Source organism: Miscanthus floridulus, chromosome 15, assembly GCF_019320115.1.
Source record: "Miscanthus floridulus cultivar M001 chromosome 15, ASM1932011v1, whole genome shotgun sequence".
Classification (NCBI taxonomy): domain Eukaryota; kingdom Viridiplantae; phylum Streptophyta; class Magnoliopsida; order Poales; family Poaceae; genus Miscanthus; species Miscanthus floridulus.
In genome coordinates, this window is record NC_089594.1 from 64,545,526 (window position 1) to 64,565,106 (window position 19,581).

The window sequence follows — 19,581 nt, forward strand, 5'->3', positions numbered from 1 at the left end:
GCACATGAAGGTGTTGATAAAGTGAGGAAAGCAAAGATTAATTTGTTGATGGCTAAGCTCAATAGGTTCATGATTGTTGATGGAGAGGGGCCACAAGAGATGTTTGATAGATTGATGACCTTGGTAGGCAAGATTAGAGGCTATGGATATGATGAGCTTGATGATCACAAAGTGGTGAAGGTTATGTTGGAAGCCTACTCACCAAGAAATGAGACCGTAGTTACCTTGATTAGAGATAAGAAGAAGTTTGAGCACTTCACACCTAATGATGTGCTTGGAAGATTATTGACATTTGACATGCAAAGAGAAGAAGCCAATGAGAGGAGAAGACTTGGTGAGTTGCAAGCCAAGCTAGAAGGCATGAAAATCAAGGAAGTAGCTCTCAAGGCCAATAAATTAAGCAATCAAGGCACCTCCAACAAGGCAAAGGGCAGCAAGCAAGCATCAACAAGTCAACCCAAGGAAATCAAGCCAACTCCACAAAATGATGATCCTAGTTCATCCTCAAGTGAAGATGAAGATGATGGGGCTGATTACATGAAGATTGATGACATGGCTTTGTTCATGAAGAGCTATTACAAGGGGCTGAAAAAGAATGGGTATAAAATAGTGCAAAGAAAGTTCCCAAACAAGAAGAAGAGAACTTACTACAATTGTGGCAGCATGGAGCACTTCATTGCTAAGTGTCCCTATGACAAGAAAGAAAACAAATACAAGAGGGACAATAATGAAGGCAAGCATGAACACAAAAAGAGATACAAGCAAATGGGAGAGGCATATATTGGGCATGAGTGGGACTCAACTAAGGAGTCAAGTGATGAGACTATGAAGGTTGCAACCATAGCCATTCAAAGGTCATTCTCTACACCAAAGCTCTTCAACAACATGTTCGATGATGATGACCACCGCTCCACTCATGTTTGTCTTATGGCAAAGGGTGAGAAGGTAAAACGAAGAACCAAATCTCCTCTACCTCCTAGTGACATCTCTAGTAGTAAACTTAGTGATTCTAGTGATAATGATACTAGTGATGTTGAGAAATATGCTAAATTGACTAAAAAGTTGGATCCTAAGACCAAGCTCTTCATCATAAATCTAATGGAGGAATTAGAAAGTGTCAAAGCCGAGCTAGCCGATAGAGATGAATATCTTGAGGAAACCAAAAAGATGTATATTGGCTGCAAGGAAGCTTTTGAGTTAGAGAGAAGTGAGGTGAACTCTTTGAACAAGGCCTTGGCCGAAGAACAAAGAGAACATGCTCTCATAAAGAAGGCAAATATTGCACTCAATGACAAGTATTGTGTCTTAGTTGAAAAGCACAACAAACTTGAGAAGCAATATAATCTTCTATACGAGAGCACCCCACTCCCCTCTAACACAAATGACACTTCTATTCTCTCCACTAGCCAAGGATGTGGAAAATGCTATAATCTTGACTTAAATGTTTATTCCACTAACCTTGCACACTTGGAGGTTATGAAAAAGGAGATTGCTAGGCTCAATGCTATGTTAGGAAAAAGATGCATGAAAGACAATAAACCTGCTGGTGGCAAAGTTGAAAAACCAAAGAGGCCGCAATACAAAGGTGGAAGAAATCCACGCATCAAAGATGGGCTTGGGCACACTCATGGAGGTAAAACCAATGGGAGAAAGGTAATCAATGGATATGAGTGTGTTCAGTTCATGAGCAAAGGGCAGGAAGGTATAGATAGGTCTGCACAGATGGTGGCACAAGGCCAGCCCAGAGCAGCACCGCAGCCTATGGGCGGCAGTGCCGCTGTGAAGGGCGGTAGTGCCGCCCCCCACAGAAAAGGGAAGACCACCTCCTTCTCCTCTGCTCATGTCAAGCCAAAGAAGAAGGTGTCTCATCCTGAGCAGGTTGTTCAGAAACTAAAGAAATCTATCTAGGCCACTCCAAATAGATATGCTTATCTACCAAAGGCAAAAGCACCTCAATAATGTTTGAATTCTAACTTTATTTTGTAGCACAACAGCAAAGGGGAAGTGTTTGCCAAGTTTGTTGGCAATGGTCGAAATGTTTATATTAATACTTACATTTGGGTTCCTAAAGTTCTAATGACTAACGTGTAAGGCCTCAAGAATATTTGGGGACCTAAAACTAGGAACTAAACTTGTGTTGCAGGCATACTCCTCCGGTGGGTCAAGTTAGGTGCTTAACAGCGGCTGTACAAATCATATGACCAGAGAAAGGAGTATGTTCTCATCATACTCCCCAACTATAAATTCAGATGAGAATATTATATTTGGTGACAATTCAAAAGGGGGTGTGATTGGACTTGGTAAAGTAGCTATTACACTTGATCATTCAATTACAAATGTCTTACATGTTGATTACTTGAAGTACAATCTGATGTCCGTCTCTCAATTATGTGAGATGGGATACAATTGTCTCTTCATGAATAAGGGTGTGGAAGTCTCTAAGAGGGAGGATTCCTCTATTGTCTTTACGGGTCGCCTCAAGAATAAGCTTTACCTAGTTGCTTTCAGCAAAAGTAAAGCTAAGATTGAGATCTGTTTAGTGGCAAAATCTAGCATGGGTTGGCTATGGCATCGCCGACTAGCTCATGTTGGGATGAGGAACTTGGCCAAACTCTTAAAAGACAACCACATCCTTGGACTAACCAATATTCAATTTGAGAAAGACAGGATTTGTAGTGCTTGTCAAGCCAGAAAGCAAGTAGTGTACCTCACCCACCAAAGAGCATCATGACCACCACATAACCGTTGGAGTTGATTCACATGGATCTCTTTGGACTGGTCGCCTACCTAAGCATCGGGGGTAACAAATATGGTCTAGTTATTGTTGATGATTATTTCTGTTTCATTTGGGTGTTCTTTGTTTATGATAAGTCCCAGGTGCAAGAGAAAGTCAAGATATTTGTGAGAAGGGCACAAAGGGAGTTCGGTCTTCCTATCAAGAAGATAAGAAGTGACAATGGGACCGAATTCAAGAACACTCTAGTTGAAGAGTTTCTTGATGATGAGGGCATCAAGCATGAGTTTTCAACTCCTTACACCCCTCAACAAAATGGTGTAGTAGAGAGAAAGAACCGTACACTTCTTGATATGGCAAGGACAATGCTAGATGAGTACAAGACGTCAGACCTCTTTTGGAGTGACGCCATCAACACCGCTTGCCATGCCGTCAACCGCCTCTACTTACACAAGAAACTCAAGAAGACTTCATATGAGCTTCTAACCGGCAACAAGCCAAAGGTGTCATACTTTAGAGTGTTTAGGTACAAGTGCTTTATACTTAACAAAAGACCCAAAACCTCTAAATTTGCACCTAAAGTTGATGAAGGCATTCTTCTTGGTTATGGATCAAATGAGCATGCCTATCGTGTCTTCAACAAAACCATGGGTAGAGTTGAAGTCATGGTAGATGTGACATTTGATTAATCTAATGGCTCTCAAGTGGAGCAAGTTGATTCAAGTGTTGTAGGAAAGGAGGATCCACCATGTGAAGCAATCAAGCAAATGGCTATAGGTGACATTAGGCCACAAGAAGATCAAGCCACTGATGATGATGATCCACAGGATGTTGCTGCACAAATTTCTGCTGACGTACTCCATCGACAAGGGCAGCACTCACCTGCTGAAAATCAGCAGGGCGGCAGTGCTGCCCCATCTACCTCAGCAGCAGCTCCTTCAACTCCTACTCCACCACTTCAAGGGCTTAACCTAGAGCCTATCTTTGAACAAGAAGAAGCTAAAAGTCTAGAGGAAGTACAAGGAGGTGTTGAGCATCCAAGGCTATGTCACACTATACAACGAGATCACCCCGTTGACAACATCCTTAGGAGCATTAGAAAGGAGGTAACAACTCGTTCACATTTAGCAAATTTTTGTCAATATTACTCGTTTGTTTCCTCTCTGGAACCTCTCAAGGTAGAACAAGCACTTGGAGATCCACATTGGGTCATGGCAATGCAAGAAGAGCTCAACAACTTCGAGAGAAATCAAGTGTGGAATTTGGTGGAAAGGCCCAATACCAATGTCATTGGTACCAAGTGGGTTTTCCACAACAAGCAAGATGAAAATGGCATGATGACAAGGAACAAGGCAAGATTGGTGGCCCAAGGCTTCACTCAAGTAGAGGGCTTGGACTTTGAAGAAACATATACACCGGTGGCAAGACTTGAAGCGATTCGAATGCTTCTAGCCTTTGCTGCCCATCATGACTTCAAGCTATACCAAATGGATGTCAAGAGTGCATTCCTCAATAGCCCAATACAAGAGTTGGTATATGTGGAGCAGCCACCGGGGTTTGAAGATCCCAAGTTCCCCAACTATGTCTATAAACTCTAAAAGGCGCTCTATGGGCTTAAGCAAGCACCAAGAGCATGGTATGAATGCCTTAAGGAATTCTTGCTCAAACAAGGCTTTGAAATAGGCAAAGCTAACCCTATACTCTTTACTCATAAAGTTGGAAATGATATATTTATGTGCCAAATATATGTCGATGACATAATATTTGGTAGTACTAACCATATGTATTCTGATGAATTTAGTAGGATCATGACTAAGAGATTTGAGATGCCCATAATGGGTGAGCTGAAGTTCTTCCTTGGATTTCAAATCAAGCAAATGAAGGAAGGGACATTCATTAGCCAAACCAAGTACACCCATGATATGCTTAAAAAGTTCGACATGGTGAATGCCAAGCCTATTAAAACTCCTATGCCAACTAATAGACATTTTGATCTAAATGAAGAAGGGAAAGCCGTGGACATCAAGGTATATCGATCCATGATTGGCTCTCTACTTTACTTATGTGCATCTAGGTCGGATATAATGCTTAGTGTGTGCATGTGTGCTAGATTTCAAGCTAACCCGAAAGAGTGTCACTTAGTGGCTGTTAAAAGAATCTTGAGATATTTAGTATACACTTCTAACCTTGGCTTGTGGTATCCCAAGGGCTCCAAGTTCAATCTACTTGGCTATTCGGATTCTGATTATGCCGGTTGCAAGGTAGATAGAAAAAGTACTTTGGGGATATGTCAATTCCTTAGACGGTCCCTAGTGTCTTGGAGTTCAAAGAAGCAAAATTATGTAGCCCTTTCCACCGCTGAGGCTGAGTATGTTGCAGCCGGTGCATGTTGTGCTCAACTACTTTGGATGAGGCAAACCCTTCGTGATTTCGGATGTCAATTCACCAAAATCCCACTCTTGTGTGACAATGAAAATGCCATAAAGCTTGCAAACAATCCCGTAAGCCACTTAAGAACCAAACATATAGACATCCGACATCACTTCTTGAGAGACCATGAAATCAAAGGAGATATCAAAATTTGTCATGTGAGCACCGAAAAACAACTAGCCGATATCTTCACCTCTCGATGAGTCAAGGTTTTGTGCTTTGCGGAGTGAGCTAAATATACTTGATTCTCATAACGTGGTTTGAAATATGGCACATCTCTGTTTGACAACCTAGCGACATAGGAAAATGATTTAAAATGATACTATATTATGTTTCAAAACCATTTCAAAAGGCCAACTAAGTGTTATGACTATTGTCTGTATTGTTGATTGCTTACTGGTCATGATATTTAGATAATATATATCCATATCTGAGGTAAAGAAGGTCATAGAGTTTTAGCGTAATCCCTGCAAAATTGGCAGGGTGGCAGTGCTGCTCTTAATGGCCGGCAGTGCCGCTCTCTGAAAACTGGGCCATTTTCTGCCAATTTTTGGCTGGGTTGTGGGGCCCGTTTTCTTCTATCTATTTCTTTTTCTGGCCCCCGACTCAACTCTTCCCTTCTCTCCTAGCCGACGCCGACGCCCGTGCTCCTCTCTTCTTCTCTCTCAAGCATGTGCCGCCACCGTTCCTTGTGGCCTACCACCCCAGTAGTGTCGCCCCTGCAGCCGGCCGAGTCCTCATCGCTGGTCCCTGTAGGAAGCTCCTGGCCAAGCCCCTTCTCCTCTTCTCCCTCCACTCCAACATTTTGGAAGCAAGGTGAAACCCTAACCCCATTCAATCTATGCAATGTGAAGCTTTTAGGTATGGATTCCTATTTCTAGGGGGAGTATGAAGGGTTTAGAAAGGTTTTTGATGGTTGAATCGGATTGATTTTGAATTTCACCGGTTGGATGATTTTGGGGAAAGCGGCAATGCCACCCATGGGACCATTAATGGTACCCCTAGCAGATTCTAACTGCTATACTCAATCTCATTAATCTGGAAGTTCAGAATGGATTAGATTCATTTATCAAAAATTATTTCTAAATGTTTTTCATACTCAATCTTTCAAATCTATGGCTAGGGTTTCATGTATTTTTTGTTTAGACTGTGAGTATGAGATTGTGATGACGGATAGACACTGTTGGAAGTAGGATTTAACCAGAATGAGAAAGGTGAAAATAAACTAGTGAAGCAACTGAGGGCGGCAGTGCCGCCCTACCATGCTGATTCCAAATCCAGCAAAACTTCCTGTGTCATTTTCAAAATTCTTTTTCTTGTTAAAACCTGCTTGCAGCTGTCTCTAACTCATCATCTTTTACAGTTTCTTATCAAGTCTCATTTAATTGTATAGATGGACCGAGGAAAAAGGAAAGTGATGTCAACTAAGCAAAAGGTCAAGAGAGGCAGGGGACAGGCAACCTATATTCCCAGTGATAGAAATCTTGATGAAGACCTTGCTGAAGAAGAAAGGATTCAGAGGATAGGAATGACCATTCGTGTATGGCCTGATTCTCCTCTGCACATTTCAGAGTTTGATAGCAGCTACATGAGAGAAAATATTGATGTGTTCAACCTCAATCCTCCCCAAAATAGTGATAACCATAAGGTCATTGATTATTCTATGAGTTGGAAGAAGACTGGCGAAGCTAGAGAGGTTGATCCTTACTCCTCTGATAGATCTAATGGCATTGATTATAGATTTTGGAATGCTTTCCAATCTAATTTTTATGCCACAGCCATCCTATTCAAGTCAAAGGGCAAGATCAGCAAGATGCAGTATATTGATTTTGGTGACTTGGAGAGCAGAGATGATCATGGGTTTGCTGCAGCCATCAAGACCTGTGACCGCTTGGAGATGATAGATATCATGAGTTTTAGGTATGATTGGAACAGGGAGATTCTTGCACAGTTCCATGCCACTTACCATTGGAACAGGGAAGTGGATGAGCTTCATTGGATGACTGATGGGTGATATTATCGCATTGATTTTGTCACCTTCTGTCGTATTCTTGGTTTTGGACATATTCATAGGGGATATGAGAGGATTCATAATGAGCGTCATCTTGAGCCAATGGAAGTAAGCTTCATGTGGGAGGATCAAAATCTTGCAGTTCCTGATTGGTCAAGGACCAAGCTCAAGAGCTTCTATTACATCATGAACAATCTTTTCAGGATCACTCTTAACCCTAAAGACAATGCAACAGATTTGAATTGCTATATCACTAATGTGTTGTCTAGGTTTCCCAGCTGTGAGAAGTTTAATGTTCCAAGATTTATTTGGGTTGAGCTAGCATATGCCTTGGATGATGGGAGTAGATCTTTGCCCTATGCTCCTTACCTCATGTTTATAATTGAGAGAGTGACTGGCATGTGGTTTCCTAAGGATTGTGAGCACACTTTTTACAAGATCAAAAAGACCCATGGTGGCTTAGGAGGACTTGGCTTAGCTACTCAGCACACTGGTTCTGGAGGACTTGGAGATAGTGGGGCAGCAGGCTTTCACTCTTCTAGAGCTGCATATAGAGATATTCCTGAGTCGTCCAGAGCTAGGGAACAAAAGAAGAAGTCAAAGTGGGGAAAGATGAGTGCATGGATGAAGGCAATCTTTGCTCATTGTGCATATACTTCACAGACTATTTATGAGGATAGAGTGGAAAACAGGGAAGCAGTGAGGTATGCTAGGAAGATGGTAGGGCTACCACCCCTCCCACTAGTGCAGTCGCCACCTCAGTTTCCTAACTTGCCTCGCCTGTCTTCCTCTGACGATGAGCAGGATTAGCCACATGAGCACCATGATGAACAACCAGATGATCAGCAGTATGGGCACTCATATGAGCCATTAAGTCAGTACTATGGGTATCCACAGGGGCAGCAGTTTGAGGAGCCCCCAAGGCAGCAGGACCTTGGTGCAAAAATTCATCCTACAGAGGCCGATCCACAGGTTCAGGCAGCTTTGTTTCGCACATATTCTAGAAGACCGCGTCCTTTGATGGATCAGCTAGGTCCTTCTACTTCAGATAGGGTATCTCCTCAGCGACGTTCAGCACGCTTCACTTCACACACCCACGTCGCGGGACATGCCCGCGTCGACTCCGATAGTGACGAGTGACTTTTCTTTTTTTTTTCTTCTCTTTTTGGTACTTGAAGCCAAAGGGGGAGAAAATTAGACGGGTCAACAGATTTTCGACGCCATGAGTTATCTGCAGCTGCGCCTTATGTTCAGATCCGATGAGAGTAGTGGTTAGGCTGTGAGTTTGAGAGTCACTCAAAACTCTATTTTATGAAATATGCTACTTTGTGACTTAATTTACTTTGGATATGGACATGTATTCATGGTTACTGTTTTAGCTTGTCATATTCTGAGTTTAGATTGTTTTATATTCATATGATCTACTGTAGGAATCTGATTGCTACCTGACTGATATAGTCAGGACGACAGTGCCGCCCTCTATGGCCGGCAGTGCCGCCCTGTGCTGTATCAGCCAGGGTCTTGTGTGTTTGAACTGATATAACATGTCATATGCATCATGTTTATTCCTGTGCCACCTTGTTCAGCACCCCACATTAGGCATGGATGTAGGGGGAGGTTCCCATCACACCTAAAATGTGAATCATGGCATTTTATGCCAAATTAAGAATTCAAATCTCTATTCACATATTTAGGGGGAGGCTCCTACATCCATGGTTCGAAAATCTCAGTTTAGATTTTATATCATTTGTATGCTCTAATTGGGTTATCATCAATTACCAAAAAGGGGGAGATTGTAAGTGCAATCAAGCCCTATTGTGGGTTTTGGCATTGATAACCACCAAATTAGAGGATTGATGAGATTTTTCGAGATGACAAGCAGAGAATCGAAAAATGAGGATGATGTACATATTGCAGGTGTCCTAATTACAAAAAGTGGCCAGACCTAGCTCAAAGGAAGTTTAAATTATTTTATGTTTTGAAATTGAGTTTAGGGAAAGCCGTACTATTAAGAGGAATTTTAAGACAGTTGGTCAACTGTTGAACCAGATGCTCAAATTCATAGATTTACATCCTCTCGCCTAGTCAAAACAGCCAGCCAAATTTCATATCATTTTACCTGTTTTGGCTAGGACGATAGTGCCGCCCTGTTAAGAGCGGCAGTGTCGCCCTTAACTGACCGTTGGGCTCGAGGGGTATTTATACCCTTCAAGCCTGGCCCACAACGGTCATCTTCTTCACTAAGTCATTCTGCTCGAAACAAGACAGAATCAAAGCTCACTTCTCTCCTCCATTGTTGCTCCACCATCTTTCAAGCAGATCCTTGATTTCAACCATCAAAACTTGAGAGAAAAGGTAGCAAAACTCGATTGGAGAGCAGATCTACTGATTCTCAAAGTCTAAGAGCATTTTGTTCACGTTTGGCCAGCGGTTCTTGGGTTTATTACTCTTGAAGCTTGCTCCTAGCCGGCTAGGCGTCGCCCTTGCACTTGCTAACTCGTGTGGCAGCCTTGGGAGGTTTGTAACCTCATTTAAAAGCTAAGAAATCACCTCTCACCTCAAGAGTTCGCTCTCTTGATTTGAGAACGAGGGTAAGGCAAGCATTTTGTGGCTTCCTCAACAACGTGGACTTAGGCAAACCTTTATGGTGAGCTGAACCACGGATAAATCTTATGTCTTGCGCGCTTCATCTTGTTTACTTACTGGTTTGGCTCATTGCTAGCTGTTATTAGGGTTTGGTTGCTCGATCCACGCTTGTGTGGAGTTTCTGTGGTATTCAGTCTTCGAACTGGATCTTGTCTTTCTATTGCAGGATTAAGCAGCTAGTGGGGTCAGGTTCATCTCTATAAAATCTCAGCTGTGTTAGATTTATTTTTATAGAGCGACAGTGCCACCCTATAAGGCCAACAGTGTCGACCTCTGTTCTAACAGAGTTTTGAGTTGAATTTTTATAGGCCTATTCACCCCCTCTAGGCCTCTTTTAACTTCCTGTAGATCCTACAGATTGCTCAACTCTTGCTTGAAAGTAGAACATGTGCTTACATAAAATGGATAGATAAGAAACAAATACGGCTATTAATAATAACATAAATAAGGACTCACTATTAGTATTGCTTTCTGCAAAAAGAAAACCAACAACCCATAAAGCCTTGCATATCCCTTGGAGTCGGGAAGCTATTCCCACTAGTCGGATAAGTCTTGTGAGTACATTGTGTACTCAGGGTTTATTTACCCCTGTTGCAGGTAATGTTTGAGGAGTACCATTGTGTGAATGATTATTCTGGTGGGCACAGACGGATCCTTGTCTCTAGATGTTTATTTTTATTCCGCTGTTTAATATTCTGCACTCTGACATTTGGCAATGTAATAATGAATTTTTAAGAACTCTAGATGTATGAAATGTATTAAGTATTATAACTCGTTCTCATTATTGGATCATTGGAAAAAATGTGGATCTTTCGGGTTCTCCCTTGGGGTGTGCCCGACGGATACCGCTCGCTGTAGCTCGCTTTTGGAGTGCTTAGTGCCTGGTGGAAGACGAGCGCCTCCATAAGTGTGTTATTTCAGACGGTTCTGCCACACTATGGTGATGTTCGAAGCCCGATTTCTCGGTTGCTGCCCCGGCCTTCCCGTCCCCTATGTTACATATGTATGTTTTAAGTGTTCCAAATGTTTTAGTTGTATGTTGCAATTGTTTTATCTTGATGTTGCAAAAGTAGATCTGGGGATGTTGCATGTTGCATATGTAGCAAGTGTTTCAGAAGCATGTTGCAAGCGTTTGTTCAAAATATTTTATTTGTTTCTAGACGTATGTTGCAATAGTTTTTTATCTAGATGTTGTTGCAACAGTATGTTTTAAATGTTTCAGTTGTTTCAATCTTATGTTGCAGTAAGTGGTTTCATGTTGCAAATTGCAATTTTGGATGTTTCATATATTTCACACACATATTGCAAGTGTATGTTCCAAATGTTTTATCTATTTTTAGACGTATGTTGCATTCAAATATTTTTCATGTTGAAGTATTTTATGTTGTTCGGCCGGGGACGAGCTGAGGGCGAGCGGACTAGGCGCGCGGCGTGCCGGGGGGGCCAGCAGACGTTATCGCTGGGGACCGGCGGATGGTAGTGCTGCGTGCTCATCCTCTCCAAATTGAAAGAAATGCGAGAATTTCAACCACGTGGAAGTGTCATCCTCACAACTCATCAGCAAGATCATGAACTAAATTGAACTATGGATCATGGCGGGAGCAAAACACCTATCGGCGCTTATTGCTAGAGGATGTTAAAGTGCTTTTTTTCTGTTTTGACAGGTTAGGAGCCTTGTTTTGCGTGGCCTTCTTTTGTTCGTCTCTTTTGGCGCATTACCGTTCTATAGTCCGTTCACGTACTCTAAGTATTCAAGTAAATTTCAAACAAAATAAGAATTCTAACAAAAATAAATGTCATGTTTGGACAGAGTAGTTTAGTTGTTACTTTCTTTGGTCACCGGCTGACTGATTTGAATGAATGTCATGTTTAAAAGGAATATCAGTATTTTCTACTAAAAAGACACAGGAGATGAGTATAAGGACTCATAATACAATTTTGAACTCCAGATCCTTTATATTTAAGGACAGAGTTCTCATTGTTGGGTTACAAGAATATGTAATTATTATATATACAGTGCAAGTCGGCGAAAGCCTCATTGAGAAAATGAGCTTAACGCCTTAATCACCTACTCGGTCGTCATCATACTAAAACGAACACCAGACAAGACCAACCTAAGTCAACAGCAGAAACAAACTGCCATCAAAGTGGACGCATGCTAACTCTCATCGTCCGACTCAAACGGCTGAAGCCGCCTGACCGACTCCAGGACATCGGGGCGCCGAGAGCCCGGCCCAGCACTGCCCAGAATGGACTTCACCTTGGGCACGCTCATCGAGTGCAGCGGCGGCGTCGGCGCCTTCAGGTTCACCTCCTTCAGCACCGACCTGACAGTGGCTCTCGCAGACTCACCAGCAGGGGACCTGCCGGTGCCGCTGGGACCAGCCTCGGCCTCGGCCTGCGCGGCAGCCTTGCCCTTCCCCTTGCCTGCCTCGTACTTCTGCATGTCGTAGAGGAGCTCACGCTGGAGCTGCTTGTCCGCCACCAGGATCTCCTCCATCTCGTTCTTGTAGTCCTTGAGCAGGGCGCGCAGGCACTCCATCAGGCACCCGATCAGCGGGCTGTTCTTGCTCTCCAGCAGCCGCTTCAGTTCGATGAAGATCGGGACTGCGATCTGGATCAGGTTCTTCTTCGCGACCTGGGTCACCGCCCTCCCTTTGGCCGCCAGGAGCGCGCTGGCCGTTGCCCCGCCCTCGCCGCCTTCCTCGTCCATCTCAGAATTATCTGACAAGATGTTGGGGTGGATGCGCATCTCCTTGCAAGCCAGTATCTGCAGAGCATCCTGTTGAGAAAAACTAAATCATCAAAACTATGGAAAAATAGCAGCATACAAGGCTATTTAGCTCTCGTAATTAATCATTTAACACACTAAGCATGTACCATAAGCATGAATCAAAAACCCAGGCTGCATGTGCACATTGCAGGTCAGTCAAGTGACAATCAGGCTATAAGCACTCATCGATGTCAATGGTTGTATCTACTACTGGATATCCAAGATACTTTTCTCATTTCATATTAGCATAAAACCATCTGAGTTCTTAAGATATTGATCCCCACCTGAAGTACAGCCCTTCCACCAGCCTCATCAACACTGAGCAATCCATCACAAACAGCTGCCAAGATCTCAGCACATAACTTGGCCGACGTGGCTAAAAGGTGCTCTGGTGCCATTTGTTTCAGCAAAGAGACATAAATGTGCATTCGTTTTGATCTCGATCTTTCGTCAGTGCCACTGCAAAAAAAAAATGAAAGCTAGTAATGAAGCATCTTCCTTGCAAGGACTAAGGAGAACAGTTTGAGTTGTTTTACCGAATTGCAAAAAGGGCAGGTCTTCCATCTGAACTTCCCTGAGACTGAGAGTCGCTATATACACCATGTCCAGTGCAATCATTTAGAACATATATAGCTTCAATAAAACTATTATATGCAAGGAGTGGCGCTTTAGCTGCAAAATTTAAGCAGATGTTAACCAGTGACTTCATAAAACAAGAAAAGTTTAGTACAAAAATAAATACCTTTTAAGATGTTCCCAAAAAGGTAATCAGCCAAATGCCTAATCTTCTCAGACTCATCAACTAAAGATGGCAGAAACCGAAGGAAGAGAACCCCTCTCCACTTTACATAGTCCCTCTGGACAAAATAGCAATCTCAGTAACCATGACCCAATATTCAAAACAAAGCATTACAGAAGTGATTAGCACCTGCAGCAACTTAGAGAGTAGGATAAATGTTTGTCTCCGTACTACTTCACAGGGATCACGGAGTGATTTTGTTATTTTTGACATGTAACTGCAGAAACATCATAAAGGAGAGATCAGATAAACACATGTGCAAATAAGACTTTAACTAATTGGAAAAATAAATATATGAAATATCTTCTTCATAAATCTGTGAAACATAACTGATAAAATAGTCTTGACAAAAATCTATTTACTATTTCTGGAAGCCACATAACAACTAGCATATGGGAGGACAGTTTTACATCATTAACCTTAATTGCCAATATAGCAACAGACTAATAGCTTCCTCTCCAATACCATCTGACAAGAATTCAAGCATGTTGCTAGAATCTTTTTTTTTTAAAAAAAAAGAGATATCTTTTCAACTTTCTTTTGGGGAAACATACAGAATCAGAATTAAATGGATTAATATATATGATCATTCATTGGGACCATTAACTTAGAAAATGGAAAGATACACAAAAAAAGGAAAACAGAGGGAAACAAATTAGCCACGTATCATTCACCAAAGAGTTGTCAGAATCAGCCGATTGTCTTAACATTGCAAAGGTGGAAAAAGTTGACCTTATAAATTTTGTGAAGTGTAACTATAAGCAACATTCATTTTTCTTGAGGGAAAAAGAGTCTGGAAAACACATTCTGATATACAGGAACATGCATCTGCTCGCAAGAAACAGTGACAAATTCTGGAAGGATAGTGATATTAATCAGTGTGTATACGAATGAAGAAATATAAGCTCACCAGTCAACCAATGCAGTATAACGGATATAGAAGTCTGCCATCGCAATCATGATATTATTCCGAAGGGTAGCCATATCACTCCTCTCAAGCTCCTGATTCATAGAAGCAACATTGACTGTATATCTGTTAAGAGTAATCATGAGACCTGTGCAGAGTACGTACCTGAACAAAAATTGGAATGTACCGTTTGGCCACTTTGTCATCTACAAGGCATATTTTTGCTAATGTATCCCACGATTGTATATATAATGATGGAGCTAACTCTTTGAAAGAAATGGTCCCACCAACAAGGTTTTTTGGCCTTGGCTCAGAACTTCCAGAAGTTACAATTGTGTGTAGCAAAGGGGTGATGTCCTTCACATCAGCAGTAGGACAAGCTAGGATCAGTGATCCAACAGTGAACACAGCAACAACTGCACGTAATGTTGACTTTGATGCAGATGTCTGTTTCATTCCCTTGCGTTTGCCAGTCATAGGAGTAACGAAACTGTGACCCCTGGCTGATTCGGATGCCTCTTTTATGTACTGGTCAAGGATGTCAAAAGCACTACAGATAAGTTGCTGCGCCCACTTCAGGATCAGTGCATCACCCTCATTAGCTGATTTTGCTTTCCTTTTACATAAAGTTTTCAGTGCTTTTACATGCGCATCAACCTGTTTATGCATGCATAAAAATTATGCTCAAGATATGGACACGAATTACTTCTGTTAAGAGCGATTTTGGCAAAATTGTAGATAGTGAAACCAACAACACACAGAAGCCTATATCAAGGAAAAAGATAAGATGAATGCATGATGAACATTGTTGCAGAACTATGGCCTATGGGGAGGGGAAAATGTGGATAACCAATGATCTAAACAGCAAAGTTTCTGGATAATCTTGAATTCTTGTCATTAGATTCCAAACAGGTAACAAGCAGGCCCTAAAACAATATATTGTGACTGCACGGAGGTTTCAGCTAGGCTCTGTTGGGATGTGCTAATTTTAGCATGCTAATCCTTAGCACTTGCTAGCAACCAAAACCTTACTAGTTTTTACTAGTAGCTATCACACCTTTTAGCATTTGCCTGTTTGGATCCACTCTTGCTAATTCTCAGTTGCTAACTATTAGCAAGCTGGATCCAAACATGCCCTAAGCTAGAAGGACCGCCCTACCAGAAAATATTGCTGATCGTTATAATACCAACACTGGCAAGCACAGTGAACCTAAGTTTTCATTTTATAATTATGAAATGCTGGCCTAGATTTACCATACCAAACGTTATGATTTACCCAAAAAAATCTTCAGAACAGTACATGTTGCCAGGTTTTGGCAGATTGGGCAATAGGATTAGGGCACGCTATATAAAGTGCAGTAGATTTAATATTGTTTTTAGTTGGCAGATTAAGCATGATCTCGTATTGTTAAAACATAATGCCATGCTAACTCAAAATTTAACTGTAGCAAAAACAAATTAGTGTACTACTCACTATTGTTTTGGATCGACAAACTGATTACCTCACTCAGGTTCATATCAAAATCCTCAATCCTTGTGAGCAAGCTCTGTGCCAATTCTGCTGCAGGTTTCACAGGCAGCTCCATGGAGACATTTGAAATGGTTTGCAAGAGTGACACACGATTGACTGCCCAGAGCGCAGAGTTTGGTTCCACTTGAGAACAAGCTTTACCTCTGTCGTCTTGGCCAACATTGTCAAGGAGTTTCCAGTGGTGGGAGAGGAACTTCCAGTCAACTGATTTTGGCACGAATGATGAGACTTCAGAAAGAAGCCACCAGGACCCAATAGGTGCAGTCCAATTTTCGATTGGCTTACAATTTCTCGACCACAAGGATTCAGATAGTGTTATGATGTTCTGCAGTGAGCTAGCAAGTAGTGGTTTCAGCTTCTTCTTCTTCCCAAGGCTTGCACATATCTTCTTTATGCATGGAGCAACCTCTCCATCACAGATGCTTTTCAGCAATTCCAGTGTCCCTTCAGGGAAAACTTCCTCCAAGGTGATGGAATCATCATCTAGTTTCGATTTGGCAGCTTGGCAGATCCTGTTAAGCACCAGTTCAAGGAACAGGTTTTCACATTCCTCCTGGATGCTTGTCTCACTATCAATCACCAGTGGAGGCACAGCCTGAAGCCACTCTTTCATCACTTTCTCATCAGGAAATTTCCTAAACACCTCTGAGATGGCAGCAAGAGCAGCCTTGCGGATGCTGACTAATGGATCAGAGCATGCAGCGCCCATTGCACAAAGAAGAGACTCATCCATGGGTCTCCCAATCAAACCGATTGCCTTTGTGATGAGCACAAGCACAGCCTTCCTCACAGCAGCCTTATCATCGGTGCAGCGTCGTCTCAGCAATTCCCCAAGCCCCATGTCCCCAATCCTCATCACCTCCTGCAACCGGTCAACCTCCACACCTCTCTCAGACAAAACATCAAGCACCTGGGCTGCATTCGTTAACGCCCGAGCTCGAACCCCTCCCACGCTATCTGAGCACCTCTCCACCAACAGCCGCAGAAACTTCAGCCCCCAAGAGTCCTCTGTATCACAGTCATCCCCTTCAGATGGTAACAGCACTGGGAGCAAGGCGAGGACCAAATCCACAGCAAGCAGTCGTCCCTTTGCCTTGCCCCTTGCCATGGCCACAACATACCCTGCAAATCCCTCCCTTCCTTCTGCCTCCAATGCCCGCACCACCTCGACTATGGCTTCCACCGCCAGTGCCCTGGCCTCCGCCTTGTCCGGCGCCTTCGCGGCCAAGTACCTAGGAAGGTACCCCACTGCCTTCCTAACTGCTTCCTCCCCTTCCTCGCCACCCAAAGGCACCAACTTCCTCACGAGGAACTGCACCGCGGCCACCCGTGCCGCGGATTTCGTGGCCGAGAGCACCACCGGGGCCAGCGCGCGTATCACGTCCTGCACCGCCCCGGCGTGGTAGTCGGATCCAAGGACGGCGGCGAGGACGTCGAACGCCGCGAGCTCCGCGGCGGTGTCGACGAGCGACCGCCGCGCGTCCGGGTGGGCCCCGAGCGGCAGCCTCCCCGCGGCGTCGGCGAGCAGGGAGAGCGCCTTCGGGAGCAGCGACGGCGCCGCCCGCGGGGCCGCCGGCGGCTTCTGGCGCTGGTTCTTGCGCTTGCGGAGGTTGGCGGCGGCGCCGGAACCGGAGCTAGGGTTGGAGGCGGCGCTGCCGGCGCCGGAGGCGGCGGCGGCGGCGGCGGCCTTGCGGATGGCGAGGAGGAGGGAGAGGAAGGGGAGCGGGGAGAAGAGGGTGAGGAGCGGGGAGGCCGGGGCGAGGAGGAGGCGGAGGTAGGCGACGGCGGCGGGGAGCGGGTGAGCGGAGAGCGAGGCCTCGAGCGGGGGCAGCAAGGAGGACGCGGGGACGCCGGCCTCGGCGAGGCGGGGGAAGATGGACGCGACGGCGGCGGGGCCGGAGGAGAGGAACGTGATGGAGGGCAGGGACAGGGGCGGGGAGGTGGCGGAGGAGGAGGAGGAGGACGCGCGGCGGTGGAGGGCGGCGAGCTCGGAGAGGACGGCGGGGAGGGAACCGGAGGCGGACGCGGGGGAGGCCGAGGGTGGGGAGCCGATCCCGCCGGCGCCGTCGAGGTCGACGTCCATCTCGTCGGCGTCCATGGGATGGGGGCGAGATCGACGGGGTGGGGACTGGACTGGAGAAAGCGCTTGACTGGAGATGGGGAAGGATGGGTGGGTGGGAATTTTGAAATTTGCGGTGGGGAAACGGAATTTTTGGGATTTGGGTAGAAGAGACAAGAGCCAAACCGAAAGGAGAAGGGTTTACGGTTACCGTTGGGCCTACTCCCACCCTTCTTCCATCGTTCGGGCGGCCCAACTCATCTAAAATGGATGAGGGCAGGCTCTGGGCTGGAGGATGACCTTTGGACGACGTGAGCACTTGGGTTTGGTCCATTTATTTATGAACTTTGGCCTTGTTTAGATCACCTCCAAATTCCAAGTTTTTTCACTTTCTCTCCATCACATCAATTTTTAGCCACTTGCATGAAGCATTAAATGTAGGTAAAAAATAACTAATTGCACAGTTTAGTTGGAAATCACGAGATGAATCTTTTGAGCTTAGTTGGTCCACGATTGGACAATATTTACCAAATAAGACGAAAACGCTACTATTCATCGGGTTGCAATTTTTTGCAATCTAAACATGACCTTTGCTAAAGCATGCTCGCGCAGTATTTAGAGGTTCCGCGCGCGCACCTCGTGGGACACTAGTTTTTAGTCAAAGGAAAAAAAACCACAGCAGCCCTCTTCCCTGACTCCAACGCCCTCGCCCCCGCCGCCAGCCACCGCCACTCCGGCGAACCTTAGCGCCCGCGGCGGCGGCCCTCTTTCCCTCTCCCCCACAGCCGTCATCATCTCCAGCTCCGGCGAGCTCGCCCGCCGCCATCTTCTTTAGCTCCGGCGAGCCTCCCCCGCCCCGACATGGCCCGACCACCCCTGCCACTACAAGCTCCCCTAAACCACCCATCCACCATTCTCACCGACTAGCCTACCTACCTACCTCCCACCGGTCGGCCATTCTATACCCCGCCAAAGTTGGAGAAGAAGGGGGTTAGCTCACCGAAACCCTAGCCCGATCCAAGAGGAGAGAGAAGAGAGGAGGAGGAGGCCTACCTGTCCCCGCCACCAGATCCAGCATGTCCGCGCGTGGGGGAGGCGATGGAGCGCTGGAGCGGGCGTGGGGAGCCGATGGGGCGCGGCACACGGGGAGGATGCCGCCGGGTCGCCGTCGCCGGTGAGAGAGAGACGGGGAGAGGAGGCCGTGTGGGCGCGGGGGAGAGGAAAGACCTCGTGCGTGTAGTTGTCACGGAGCGTGCGCGCTCTTAAAGTAGCATTTTCGTTTATTTATAGTACCCTGTTTAATGCATTCAAAAAAAAGAACCATGTTTAATGCTAGCTAGGTGTAATTTGTTTTAGTACTGCTGTGTGCAGGGTGTCCGTCAGTCGGATCCTCCTAGGCCTGCAGCTACGCCACATGGCCTGCGAACCAACCAAATAGGTCTCCAGTTTTTTCATTACCATGCGCCGGCTGGATAAGGATAAGAAAAGACCTCCCCTGTCCTGCTTCATCCATTGTCCATGGTGTTCTCTTCCTTTCCTTCCCCAAAACTCTATCACTGCCACCTCCACCGCTCAAGCCCCTACGCCCGCCGAACCTCCCTTGCCACTACTCCTGCTCTGCCGCCCACCCCGCATGACGGCGTGGGCACCGCCACGCCCATGCCTAGGGACCGCTTCCTCGGCCGCTAACT

At 45.1% G+C, this 19,581-nt stretch overlaps 1 protein-coding gene across 1 annotated transcript; it reads right to left on the minus strand.

Annotated features, from left to right (window-relative positions):
* Window positions 1-11,762: 11,762 nt before the first annotated feature.
* Window positions 11,763-17,965, minus strand: LOC136508703 (condensin-2 complex subunit CAP-D3-like). The gene is made up of 8 exons (XM_066503452.1): window positions 15,803-17,965; window positions 14,466-14,957; window positions 14,304-14,395; window positions 13,523-13,610; window positions 13,337-13,451; window positions 13,131-13,266; window positions 12,879-13,053; window positions 11,763-12,603 (listed from the first exon to the last, which is right to left on the minus strand). The coding sequence occupies exons 1-8, from the start codon at window positions 17,927-17,929 to the stop codon at window positions 11,980-11,982; spliced, it is 3,849 nt and encodes a 1,282-aa protein (XP_066359549.1). The 5' UTR covers window positions 17,930-17,965; the 3' UTR covers window positions 11,763-11,979.
* Between the last annotated feature and the right edge of the window lie 1,616 nt (window positions 17,966-19,581).

Coding starts and splice junctions, on each gene's coding strand:
- LOC136508703 (XM_066503452.1), bottom strand. CDS start 17,929: ATGGACGCCGACGAGATGGACGTCGACCTCGACGGCGCCGGCGGGATC. Junction 14,958..15,802: donor TTGATATGAACCTGAGTGAG/GTAATCAGTTTG, acceptor ATGCATAAACAG/GTTGATGCGCATGTAAAAGC. Junction 13,054..13,130: donor CCTGCCCTTTTTGCAATTCG/GTAAAACAACTC, acceptor TTTTTTTTGCAG/TGGCACTGACGAAAGATCGA.